Source organism: Chaetodon auriga, chromosome 11, assembly GCF_051107435.1.
Source record: "Chaetodon auriga isolate fChaAug3 chromosome 11, fChaAug3.hap1, whole genome shotgun sequence".
In the NCBI taxonomy this organism is placed as follows: Eukaryota; Metazoa; Chordata; class Actinopteri; order Chaetodontiformes; family Chaetodontidae; genus Chaetodon; species Chaetodon auriga.
In genome coordinates, this window is record NC_135084.1 from 7,767,691 (window position 1) to 7,780,393 (window position 12,703).

Sequence of the window (12,703 nt, forward strand, 5' to 3'; positions counted from 1 at the left end):
GTTATTGTTTATTAATAGTCACAAACAGCTTATGGTGTATTAATAGACATTTGAATGTGCCATTTAGATCAGTTTATTTAAGTGGCTCCGGCAAGATGAGATTCTTTCTACATTTAACTAAATCATGTCTTGACGTTCATCACTGGCTCACATTTGGGCACATTTTGCACCATGTTTTTTCATGTGCATGCATGCCAATGGTTGATGAAGATGAAATAATGTATAACTTAACAAACACACTGTGCTGCTCACAGTTATAATAATGACGTGCTGTTAGGTGAGTTCATTCATTTTTAGTACAATAGTCGAAACACAAACAGAATTTTTGTTTTGCTTTCAGGTGATTTCATTCATCTTTGTACTGAAGATTTATCTCGACTGTATCTACAGTTTGAGATGTCTTATCAGAGGCACCAGTCAGAGTAGACTAAAAGCTGTCGGAGAGGTCTCTTTTTTGTGGTCAAATGTGTCCTGCAGAGGTTATTATTGAACTTTGATTCAGACAAATTCAAGTCAGTTTGAAAACATATTGAAGAAAAGTTTGAAAGCACATACTCAACTGATGTAAAGTTGCACATTGTAAAATAGTTTTGTCCTAATCAGAATAAAGTTATATTTATTCAAATGAGTGGTGCATTTACTTTGCTGGAACAGGTGGTTGTTGCAAAATCACAGTGTTTTGTACATGATGTGAAAATGATTCATATGTTAAGGTTTCATTACTTTTCCAGAATCTTCCAGAGAATGTATTAAAATAGGTTAATGGGTAGTTTACTCAGATATTAATGTGAGTTAAACTCTAAATCTCTGCTGTCATTGCTGAGAGCTTGTTTTGACTATGCTGTAATCAGAGCCCTATTAGCCTCAAGTGGTGCCAAATTCAAAACAAATAGGAAAACTCAGAAGCCAATTAAGCATCGCTAATCAGTCCAATTAGAGGGGAAAAGAATTCAAATAGGCATGAAATTACATTCACCTTACGTGACCTAATTAGACTCCGAGCCCCATTTGACCAGCTGCCAGGCCTGCTTGTTAACTGGGTGCTGTATATGTTGCTCAGTAGTAAATGTCTGTGGCCTCTGAATCAGTTGTTTTTGTTTTGTTTGTTTGTTTTTTAATCCAATTTCCAGGATGTTACAAAATCTGTTCGACATGTATTCAATTCATTACAGCAGCATCAACACAACAATGTCAGAAATCCAGATTCCCAAAGTTTGTTACAAAACCAGCAATAAAAATCCAAAAGTATGAGCACACTTGTGATGTGTCTCACTGTGCTCATTAAAATGATGTATGAGCTGATTCACAGCTCTTCTTAAAGTAATCCTGTGAGGATAATGAGATTTATCAAGTCAAGCCACACATGCAGGGAAAATCCTGTCTTACACTTTCCCCTGTACTGAAACATACGCTTTGAGCCCTAATCTCCATTTCTCCATAAGGAGAGCTGGATTTATGAGGGTACATGTCTCTGTCAGAGCAGACGGGTCACTCCTCAGTTGTGACATATGGCTTTTGACAGAGGACATGGCTCAGCCACCGGTGCTCAGACCAGCCAATCATGTGAGGGGTTATAATAATAAAAAAAAAAAAAGAAAGGATGGAAGTCACGGAAGGACTGGGCCACGTCTGAGACAAGGCCCTCAGACACGACAAGCAGCAGCTGGCAAACTACATCAATCTGTAATCAATGAACCAACTGGTAGATGGGATTATATGCCTAATTGCACAGCTAACCAGTTCATCCCAAAATGACCAGACAGCATCAGCTTGTGTCCATGACCCACTACCAGAGACGGGCATTATTCTAGGCCTCTGATGGTGATTAATCATTCATAACCTGCCTCTACACCCAAGCTCTGAGCTTGTCAATACAAAGTGACAGGAGCTACATGTTGTTCCTGACAAAGGATGACACCAGAAAATGAAGCAGCAGAGGTTGAAGAAATATTTAGACCCTGAAGTACAAGTGTAAAAGTACTCCATTAGATTTAAAAGTCCTGTGTTCACAGTTTACTGAAGTTAAAAGTACATAAATATTACTCAAAATGTATTGAAGTATCAAAAGTGCTCATTGTGCAGAATGGCTCCTTTTTATAGGACAAAATGATAATGTACTATTATATGTTATATTGGTGCATTCAAGTATAAACAGCATTTGATTTTTCTAGCTGCTCAAGATGGAACTAATCTTAAAGAGGCTGTATATTGTTTGGTAGTGTACATACTGTATAGGGCATATAGTTTACTAGCTCATGATTTTGCATGTGCAAATCAGTAACTACAGCTGAATTATTAACGTATTGGAGTAAAAATGACAATATTTCTCTGCAAAAAGTAACGGAATAGAAATATAAAGTGAAGTAAAATTAAAATACTTTAAGCAATGGACTTCATTTGTTTATAAGAAAACAATCAGATTCTATACTCTCACAGATAAACACAAAATCTAATGTGATTCAAAGTGCAACTATGAGACCCATTGTTTGACTTTAAAGTTGAGTATAAGCAGAGTATGGCCAAAAGAAGGGTCGTTCTTTGTGTGTCTTTGGGTGACAGGGTGTTTAAGAGTGTGTCATGGAGGTGCGTGCTCAGATCCACCCTCCTGAATTACAGAATTCAATGTTGGCAGATGGGAAGGACAGACAGACAAATTATTCTGTCTGTCTCATTTTCTCGGACCACTACACAGATCAATTATTTATTTCTCATGTGGTCCCAAGTAAATACGGAACATTAATGCATCCCACATACTGTGATTCATTACGAGCACAGTCCTGACATACACCCTTTCAGACTAATGTACTTTCAATAAATACAGTAGCAGAAATTTGTGGAGGATTTCATGTTGTACCTGTGCACAAACTGCTCCTCAAATCTCATGTGGTGCAGTAATCTGTACACCATCTTGGCCCATATTGTTTGAGAGCCATAATCCCCCGATGTGCTGTTAAAATCCCTCAGGTTACAGACCACACTTCCACTTCTGTTGCCTCGGGCTAATCTCAGATTATGGCTATTATCACATGGACACCATGAGAAGTGAAAGGGGACTTCTTGGTGTTTTATGTGACTTAATTAAAGCCTAATTTAGTTATAGCCATTTATAAAGTAGAGCCATTTAATTTAGGAATAAATGAGATATTAAGATGTGATACCTGCAGGTTTATGACTGCATCATACAGCAGCTTGATATAACAATTACTGAGTCACACATTGTTCAAAAATTTCAAATAAAATGTTAGATTTTACAAGAAGTCAGTTAAACTTTTTATATTAAAAAATAGAAAATGTTTAAATATACTGTACAGGGAGGCGGGGTACTGTGTGATTGTATATAGAATAAGTAAAATTTGAATCTGTTTCTTTGACACAGTACAGTGAATTTAAATGACATAAAAATGAAACTGGTGCTTTTATTGCTTTTTGGCAACATTTGTGATGCATTTTTATTTACTTGCTAACAAATGACAGTAATTACATTTCAGCATCTGTCTGCTTAATCAAAGTGTAAACAACAGTTCAATCAAAATAGTTTATTACTAGCTTTTTAGTCATTTTACGTAATTGGTGGGAGTATAAGACTAACTGGGAAATATCCACAATCTTAACCTTTTTAAAGTTTGTTTGCACCATCAGCTGTAGTGAGCTACCAGATGGTAGACTTTTGGTGTTTGTGACACATGGCTCTGAGTGAAGCCATGGCCAGATAGCCCAGCCCAAGATAATTGGAATTTCATTAAGGTTTTGTTTGTGTGTGTGTGTGTGTGTGTGTGTGTGTGTGTGTGTGTGTGTGCATGCTGAGAGTGGGTGTGGGTGTTTATGAGTCTGCATGGGTGTGTTTCTCTATGAGCAATATTGAGGATGGGGGAGAGGGCAGGGACTCCACCTGCTGCCACCTGTTCATCTGCTCCATCTTATAAAAGCTGCTCCCTCACTGTCTCCAGCATCACAGACACCTTGGACTCCTCAGGCTGTCCACCCTCCGGAGTTACAAATATTTCAGCACAAAGGACACACAGCCCGGACATCAGCCAGACTGTAACACTGACGAGGCCTCTGAGGAACCCTGAAACTGGAAACTTCTCAGATACGAGTAAACAGATTATCAGAGTCCATCTGATCTGAGGACATTTGATTCTTCAAGTAAAAATCATGAAGACTCGTCGACCCAGCTGCACTGACTCTGGATCTGAGTCCTCAGAACCAGACTCCAAGAGCCCAGAGAAATATGAAACAGCCACGAGGCGACGGATGGCTGCCAATGCAAGAGAGAGGAAGAGGATGCAGGGTTTGAACACAGCCTTTGATCGCTTGCGTAAAGTCGTTCCCCAGTGGGGCCAGGACAAAAAGCTGTCCAAGTATGAAACTCTGCAGATGGCCCTCAGCTACATCATGGCCCTAAACCGGATCCTGACAGACGCCAGGAGGCACAACGCTCCTCACAGGCAGTGGCTGGACCTGCAGTTTGACTGCGTGCAGCCTGAAAACTACCCGTGCCTCATGAGGTACGACTCTCCGACTGAACAGGAGTACATCCAATCATCGTTCTCGTATCAGTTTGACGGCCATCAGGTCCACGCATAAACTGCTGCCACGTGGTAGATAATCAGTCCTGTTGTTGGATGTGAATGCCAATGTGAACATTTTTCCTTCAATCTAGGAGACAGTAAATACATTTGTATTGCATTATTTTCTTTTTGTATTTTTGTACAACAATCAAAGAGGCTTCAACTTCAGTTTGAAGTCTTTTTTTATGTTTGCTAGGAAACCCAGCAAAGTTGAGCATCTTTTTGTTGAAAGTATAGTAATGAAAGAAATGTAGTGTCATTATAATGACCACTAGATTGTACTGAAGATACAGGCAATGGTGTATTTTTATCACTTATTTTGATATGGCCCGAAAATGCTGTGCAATTTTCAATGGATTCTAAGAAAATCATTGTGGTCTTAGTTGCACAGTTAAAGTCAATATGTAACTATTTTGTCAAAGCGTAAGTACGTGTTTGTAGAGCTGAAAAATAGATGTTATTTTTCACATGCAGACTCTATTTTTGTTGAATTATAGTTTTTGATTCAAAATAAAAAACTATTTTGTATGACAAAGCATTTCTCTGCTTCTTTATTACCTTCTCTACACGGTTCAGTCATAACCAAATTGTGATGATGAAATATGGGATTTTTTTTTTTGACGCTGAAAAAAATCCGTTTGCATACTCAAAAACTGATAGTTGCAAAATAAAACCCTGACAGACTGAAAAATGTAATAGTACATTTACACAACAGTACATTTTCTCATTTCAATAAACACTCTCCAATCAAACTCTTAACTCTAATCTCACTTTGTCTCCTTTGTGTGGTGTAAAACAAGGGTTATCAAAGAGAGCAGCTTATTTACGGCTGCTTTGTTTTGTGTGTGTCAGCTTCTCAGTAGGAGTAATGGCAGGTCGTGTCTGCTGCACTGCCTCATCCTTTTGTCCTGAGCTCCTGTGCTCTGAGATAAGACACTTTTACGTCAGTGGAGAACCAAAATATAAACATTTAAAATAGACTAATTTGGAGGGGACCAAATGCAGTCATTTAACTCTCCTACTCAAATGACACATACTGGGGTTTAAAAAGTATTAAACTAACTAAATTCTGCAACAGGATAATCCAGGATGCCATATGATCCACAACTGTCCATTGTTGGAGCCACACAGCTACAGATTTAAATGGCAATCATCAGCCACTGACAAGTGATTGTTCCAGATTTGAAAAAGTCTGAATGGTGGCACAAGCCGCAGCAAATTAAGGAAGCCTGTGTGCCAGATCCTGCCACGGCTTCAGAGGGGGAGCAGAAATTAAACTCTATTGTGTGGTAATGGCTGTGTGTAATCGCTCTGTTCAGAGCCACCGAAGCATGAACGGCCATAGCTGGACCCAAACTCTATCTGCACCATGTATAAGGCATCTATAGCAGTGCATTAACTGTACTGTCCACCTGATAATAATGCTGATGCAGTTGATACGGGTGGTAATATTTGAAATTATTTGTCATTATATTGTTATGTGATCTCATATTCCAGTCGGTTTGGTTTAATGTCTCTAACTGCACAAAATAAACACATAAAGAGACACGAAGATAAATGTGTAGACAGATGCAGTATCATATACCAAATTAAAGAACGCAAACAAGTATATAGCTTAAGTATTCGTTTTTCTGCTTGACTAATCATTGATGTTAGCCAAGAAGTGTTGCAGGGGGCTTGTAGGGTTGGCAGCACAAGAGAGGTGCCAAACACTGATACAGATGGTCACAATGACTCATATGCCACGTTGAACGTTTGCATACCTAATAAACGCTTTCTGACAGTTGGCATGTCAAAAATGAATAGATGGTAGAGTCAAAAGTACGTAATGGTAATGAGCTGGAGACCATCCCTGACACCGCAATTACACTCTTCATTAATTCAGTCACACGCCGCAAACAGTTGGCGACAGAAAATATAATCAACATGCAATTAATTGATTTCCTCTATAGGAGCAGGTTGCTGGATGAGTGGTTAATCAATAGTGACAACAATGTGCTCAGCATGGAAGTAATTGAGAGGGCAAAACAAATTAAAATGTCTTTAAACTGCTTAATTATTTACCCTTCCACAATGGCTGGATCTTAGGCTGTACGGTGTGTGTGATCGTACAGATCCCCACTATAGAATGAAGTTAAATTTGTTAAGGTATTTTCATCATTTCAACTCTTCACTACCTGTTTGAAGGAGGGTTGTTAGTGAGAGGGAGGCGAACAGTTGTGATCTACACTCATTTTGCATGCTTTGTTTTGTGGATTAATGGCCTATTGCTAACATAAATGAATTGTTTACTAGAGGCACGTGGCAAGAATCACATCTAAAAATACCCCCAAGTTTGAAATAGACTAAAGATAGATATGAGCTCTTCTTGGTTAAGGGTTAAGATTATACCACTAAGCACAAGTATGTCCACATTGTGTTAGTACAACACCTTTAATTGCCTCACTGTGTTTTAACTTGGTCTCAATCTCACAACTGCAAAAGGTCCAGCAGGACCAGGAGCTCCTCCTTCAACAGATCTGATGTCATCCACTCTTTATAATCACCTCTCCAGCAGGTGTTCAAAAGCTGCTGACACTGCTCTGCTTCACTCTCCTCTCTGATCTTAAGTCCAGCAGTCCGCACAGACAGACACGGGTGTCTAACAGGATGAAGTGCCTGAACAACCGGGCCGACAGCCACCTGACTGGACAGGTGGAGTGCGAGTTGGACAGTGTGGGCAATGGGGCCTGGGTGAACCAGGGCTTCTGCGACTCCCCTCCGCCTCTGCCCAGAGCTGTGAGCACCATCTACAACCCCCAGTCCCTCTTCCAGGGCTCCATGGACAGCATGTACAAACTGGACACGCTCGGCCCATTCCCAGAAGAACCCCCATCCTCTGACAGCAGCCTGGTGAAGAAACAAAGAGGCTGCTGCTCGTTTATCAAAGGTAAGAACCCATTCAGCTGAATTTATAACAGCATATCTGCTCTGTCATCACAACTGTTTTAATAAACACGGATGCCACCTCATCTAAAATATTTGTGGAGCATCTTGTTGGCTTATCAATTTAGGCCCTTAATGGAGCATTCCTACTTTGTTTCAACCCAGGATCAAAGTCAGCACACTGTCTGCATGAACGGGCTTTAAAAACACTACATCATATCTTACGCTATATTTCTTCCGTAGGCTTGTGGGGCACAACATTGACTGAAAACACCTCAAACAACAGAGAACTGTTTGTACGTACCACACTACGGGAGTTACTGGTCTATCTGGTGTTCCTGGTGGATATATGCCTCTGTAAGTATTTTACTTATATCATCCATGTCTATTCCTGGCACTTGTAGTCTGAAAATTCAAGTCAAAAATCATGCTCAGTGACCTGGTCAAACCATTTGCAAATAATTCTTAGCACTTGTTTTACATGCAGGACTGCATAGGAAAGTGTTTAATACACCTCAAACGTTTAGAAACTTGAGTTAAACTTAGTTTTACACCTACTTTCCAGGATTTGTACTGTTGTGAAACCTGTTGAATTGAAGTGTAAGCATGAAAACTACTTCCAAATAGTTATCCCAAATGTATACTTTTCAAACATTACGTAAACTGATAGAGAGAATTCAAATGTATCTCTGAGTTTGACAAACACAAAACACATTAGCGCATTTTTAGTGAAGTGAATTCTATATTTTGTTTGGTATTGATGTACCTTCTGTCTACTTTAGTATATCTGAATCAACTATTTGTTTTTTGCACTTCTGATCACTTGTGCCCACCATTTGGATGTTACTGTATAGGGCACGTATTGAGTGTTGATTTCCCATCAAAAGCGTCACAGATGCCCTTCCCATCCCTCTGCCTGAAAGCCATTGTGCAGCTGAGCATTAGGAGTGAAAGGGACATAGGCATCTCTTGCCTTTTAGCGATAAGAGCATTTGGCCTCATCCATTGTTGCTTTGTCTTGGTTAGATTTACATTGTTTGATGAGGCTATTTGCGTCAGGCCAGCTTGCTCTCTCTTCAAACAAATTACGGCCTCTAATCTGGATCTATTTGACTGCAGTCACATACAACACAGCCAAACAAGTGTACAATGAAGCCTCGCGTGTCTGCTCCTGAGTTGTCTTATCTCTGACCATTGAATGGAGCAACATTTAGGGCTGAGCCTGAGCAAAGCCAGATAGGAATCAATGATTGGGCATTAGCAATGTGATTACGTTGTCTTTCAGTGACATATGGTATGACCAGCTCAAGCACCTACTACTACACTAAAGCCATGACGGATCTGTTTGTGAATACAGCCAGTGAAAGTGGGGTTAAGTTTCAGTCCATTAGCACCATGGCCGACTTCTGGACTGTGAGTTCTCCTCTATATTCATTTCCTCCATGTGCATCACAGTGAGAAATCACTGATAAATGATCATATGAAATTTCTTCCGTGCGCAATTCAAACTGCTTTCATCCTCTCTTTATATGAACAGTATGCTCAGGGCCCATTACTAGATAGCCTCTACTGGACTAAATGGTACAATAACCAGTCCATGGACAGTGGAGACCAGTCCTTCATCTACTATGAGAACATGCTGCTGGGAGTCCCCAGAATGAGGCAGATCAAGATCATGAACAACTCCTGCAAGGTCCACAGCGACTTCCAAGATGAGATCACGGGATGTTTTGATGTTTACAATGAAAAGAAGGAGGATGACCTGAGCTTTGGTCTCATCAATGGCACTGCGTAAGCCACTCATTTTTTTCCCTACAGGGTAGTACTTTGGGTCTGTGGTTAAAGAACTACAAAAAAATTGTCTTCTTCCTCTGCAGCTGGAGCTTCCACACGGAGAAAGAAATCAAAGGTTCCTCTCACTGGGGCTTACTGACCACATATAGCGGAGGGGGATACTATCAAGATCTGGGTCGGACCAAAGAGGAGAGCACCATTGTATTGAAGGAACTGGTGGACAACCTGTGGCTAGACCGAGGAACCAGAGTGGTCTTCATCGACTTCTCCACTTATAACGCAAACATCAACATGTTCTGCGTCATTAGGTAAAAAGCAACACTGACAATAGCAGCTTTACCCACCAGTTGGTAACCATCCACTGCATGAACGTTATATCCGCTTCTTTCAGGTTGGTGGTTGAAATCCCGGCGACCGGTGGAGCGATCCCTTCTTACCAGATTAGAACAGTCAAACTGATTCGCTACATCACCAACTGGGATTACTTCATCCTTGGCTGTGAGATGTTCTTCTGTTTATTCATCCTCTATTATGTTGTGGAGGAGATTCTTGAGTTGCGTATACACAAGTTCTCCTACTTCAAAAGCATCTGGAACATACTGGACATTGTTGTCATAATGGTAAGAAAATGTAATTCTTGTTTGATTCAAACGTGTCCTTTGCTCTGATTCTGCTTGGCCTCACAAAAGTGAAATCATTCTCCTTCCCAGCTCGCCATTGTTGCCATTGCATTCAATATTTTCCGGACTGTCAAAGTGGACAGCTTGCTTGGCAAACTGCTGGAAAACCCTGATATCTATGCTGACTTTGAATTTCTGGCCTTCTGGCAAACACAGTACAACAACATGAATGCAGTGAACTTGTTCTTTGCATGGATCAAGGTAAAGTCTTGACATCTTTGACACAACACATTACTTATTAAACCATCTGGCATTCGTGTCACCCCAAAGATCCTGTGTTTTCTTCTTATCCTTTAGATTTTCAAGTACATCAGTTTTAACAAAACCATGACTCAGTTGTCCTCCACACTGGGTCGATGCGCTAAAGACATCTTGGGCTTTGCCATTATGTTCTTCATCGTGTTCTTCGCCTATGCTCAGCTTGGATATTTGCTCTTTGGGACAGAGGTTGAATCTTTCAGCACCTTTGTCAAGTGCATGTAAGAGGTGTCCAAAGCAATGACTCAGCAGGAAATATTCAAATAGGATGACTGAGCATTAACGATTCAGCCCTTTTCCTTTCTTCTGTCTGCAGCTTCACACAGTTCAGGATTATTCTTGGAGACTTTGATTACAATGCCATCGACCGTGCTAACAGAGTTCTTGGACCGATCTACTTCGTCACCTATGTGTTCTTTGTCTTTTTTGTTCTACTGGTAAGTCATTCTGCCACACAAGATTCTTGATTTCAGAAGGATATAGTAAATGAGCATTCTTGTGATGTCTTTATGTATCTGTCCCTCAGAACATGTTTCTCGCCATCATCAATGATACATATTCTGAGGTTAAGGAAGAGCTCTCATCCCAAAAAGATGAGCTCCAGATTACCGACTTCATCAAACAGGTAAAGGCAATCAGATCACTGCAAAAAGAGATAAATCTATAGGTGAAGTTTTAAAAGAAACAAAGCCAAAGTGATTTTCTCTTGTATTTCAGAGCTATATGAAGACCTTTACGAAGTTGAAACTGAAGAAGGAGAAAATATCAGATGTTCAGAAAGCGCTACGATCTGGATCTGGAGAAATTGAATTCAAGGACTTCAGAAAGACTCTGAAAGAGTAAGTGACAAAAAATATCAAAAAGGCAAACATATGCTAACTTTAGCATTTAATGTAATCCTCACCACTCCGATAATCTCATAGGATGGGACATGCTGATCATGAGATTTCTGCAGCCTTCTCACGGTTTGACCGTGATGGGAACCAAATTCTAGACGAAGATGAACAAGAGAGGATGAAAATCGAGCTGGAGGAAAAGAGGGTTTGTACATGGTTTGTCTTAATTTACAGAATAAATGTGATGCCGTCATTTCATTTTCACTCTGACTTTCATCTTATTTAGCTTGAAAATAAAATGAAGACAAATCTGTCTTTTCATGATGGTTTTCCCAATTTTTTTAGGATGCTCTTTGTGCTGAAATCAACAATCTTGGAATGAATTATGGGAAAGAATTACTGGAGAAGCCTCCTGTAACATCTAATGAGGAGAAGAACCACTCCAGTCATACCTCTGTGGACCGGGAACAGTTTCTAAGGTGGGAAAAGCTACACATTACATTGAACCTCTTGTATTCAAACAACACATCTGATTACAACAGATGTCAACCAAAACCTGAATTACCTTTCTCTCCACATGAAAGACTGTCCAGACAAGTTCTACACCTTGAAAGCTCCGTGGAAGGCATCTCATCGAGGATTGAGCTGATTATGGAGAATCTGGGATTACAAGAGAAAGCTAAACGGAATGAAATGGCAGGGAAACTGAGGTTTGATAATGATGTAAGTATGGAAATAGGTTCAAGATATTGTTAAACCTCGTTGTATGCATCAAATGCTTTATTTTTTTTTTAGTGGAATAATAAACAGCTAGGAGGTCTCACCTGACCATTACCTTAGATTGAAACTGTGTTAGCTGTATTGTTGATAATGCCAAAGGGCCTGTAATGTGAGGAAAATGTCTAATATTTTGTACTTAAGCATTCCAGCAAATTCCAGACTTGACTTTTGGATTTCCAAACATAAAATGTTTCATTTTTTCACCCCTATCCAGAGTGATGAAACTGCCTCAAACGGGAGTGTCCTGGTTTGTGTGGACAGAGAGACGAAGGCTGACATGTCATCAAGGAGATCAGCAGTTTGTACCAAGTCCGTACATGACTGTCATATGTGATTAACCTCTGAGAAACACAATACACTACTGACAGTATAACACAGCAATATTAAACACTTCGCTTCAGCTGCTCTTAAATACTCATTTCATGGTAATATGTAAATACTGTATAAACACGTTTTTGAAATTAATAGATTACGGGGCCAGAGCCAATACAATAAACTGGTTCCAATTTTTGCTCCAGTGTATCCAATGTATGTTGTCGATGAGACCTGTATGTAAATCTACATGTAGTGTTGTGCAAAATAATTTCAACAGTAGTTTAGAAAAACATTGTGCAATATAATCCAATATAAGGTAATGTATAAGCCACCTAACATCTAAGTGAATGCTTGCTTTGCTTTAGTCATTCAATGTTTATGAATCTTCACGTTCTATTAGCTGCTCAAAAGCTATCAGCCGCTTGTTTGCAGTCTGAGACTTATCTACAAAATAATGATCAAATAGATTTTTTAATGTTTGTGCATAATACATGCTTCAATGACCATTCATCTTTGTCCACCTCCTGAGTGGCCAAAACCTCAT

General features: G+C 39.8%; 2 protein-coding genes across 2 annotated transcripts; both read left to right on the forward strand.

The window, feature by feature from the left end:
* Positions 1-3,973: 3,973 nt before the first annotated feature.
* atoh7 (atonal bHLH transcription factor 7) lies at positions 3,974-5,006 on the forward strand. The gene has a single exon (XM_076743929.1). The coding sequence runs from the start codon at positions 4,156-4,158 to the stop codon at positions 4,585-4,587; it is 432 nt and encodes a 143-aa protein (XP_076600044.1). The 5' UTR covers positions 3,974-4,155; the 3' UTR covers positions 4,588-5,006.
* A 2,210-nt stretch (positions 5,007-7,216) lies between these two features.
* pkd2l1 (polycystic kidney disease 2-like 1) lies at positions 7,217-12,178 on the forward strand. Its single transcript, XM_076743366.1, has 15 exons — positions 7,217-7,500; positions 7,740-7,853; positions 8,782-8,909; positions 9,034-9,287; positions 9,374-9,598; positions 9,682-9,910; positions 10,001-10,171; positions 10,268-10,449; positions 10,545-10,665; positions 10,755-10,853; positions 10,946-11,067; positions 11,152-11,269; positions 11,410-11,543; positions 11,649-11,787; positions 12,059-12,178. Exons 1-15 carry the CDS (start codon positions 7,221-7,223, stop codon positions 12,176-12,178), a joined length of 2,436 nt encoding a protein of 811 aa, XP_076599481.1. The 5' UTR covers positions 7,217-7,220.
* Positions 12,179-12,703: the final 525 nt, after the last annotated feature.

Coding starts and splice junctions, on each gene's coding strand:
- atoh7 (XM_076743929.1), top strand. CDS start 4,156: ATGAAGACTCGTCGACCCAGCTGCACTGACTCTGGATCTGAGTCCTCA.
- pkd2l1 (XM_076743366.1), top strand. CDS start 7,221: ATGAAGTGCCTGAACAACCGGGCCGACAGCCACCTGACTGGACAGGTG. Junction 9,599..9,681: donor AACATGTTCTGCGTCATTAG/GTAAAAAGCAAC, acceptor CGCTTCTTTCAG/GTTGGTGGTTGAAATCCCGG. Junction 10,854..10,945: donor TTACCGACTTCATCAAACAG/GTAAAGGCAATC, acceptor CTTGTATTTCAG/AGCTATATGAAGACCTTTAC.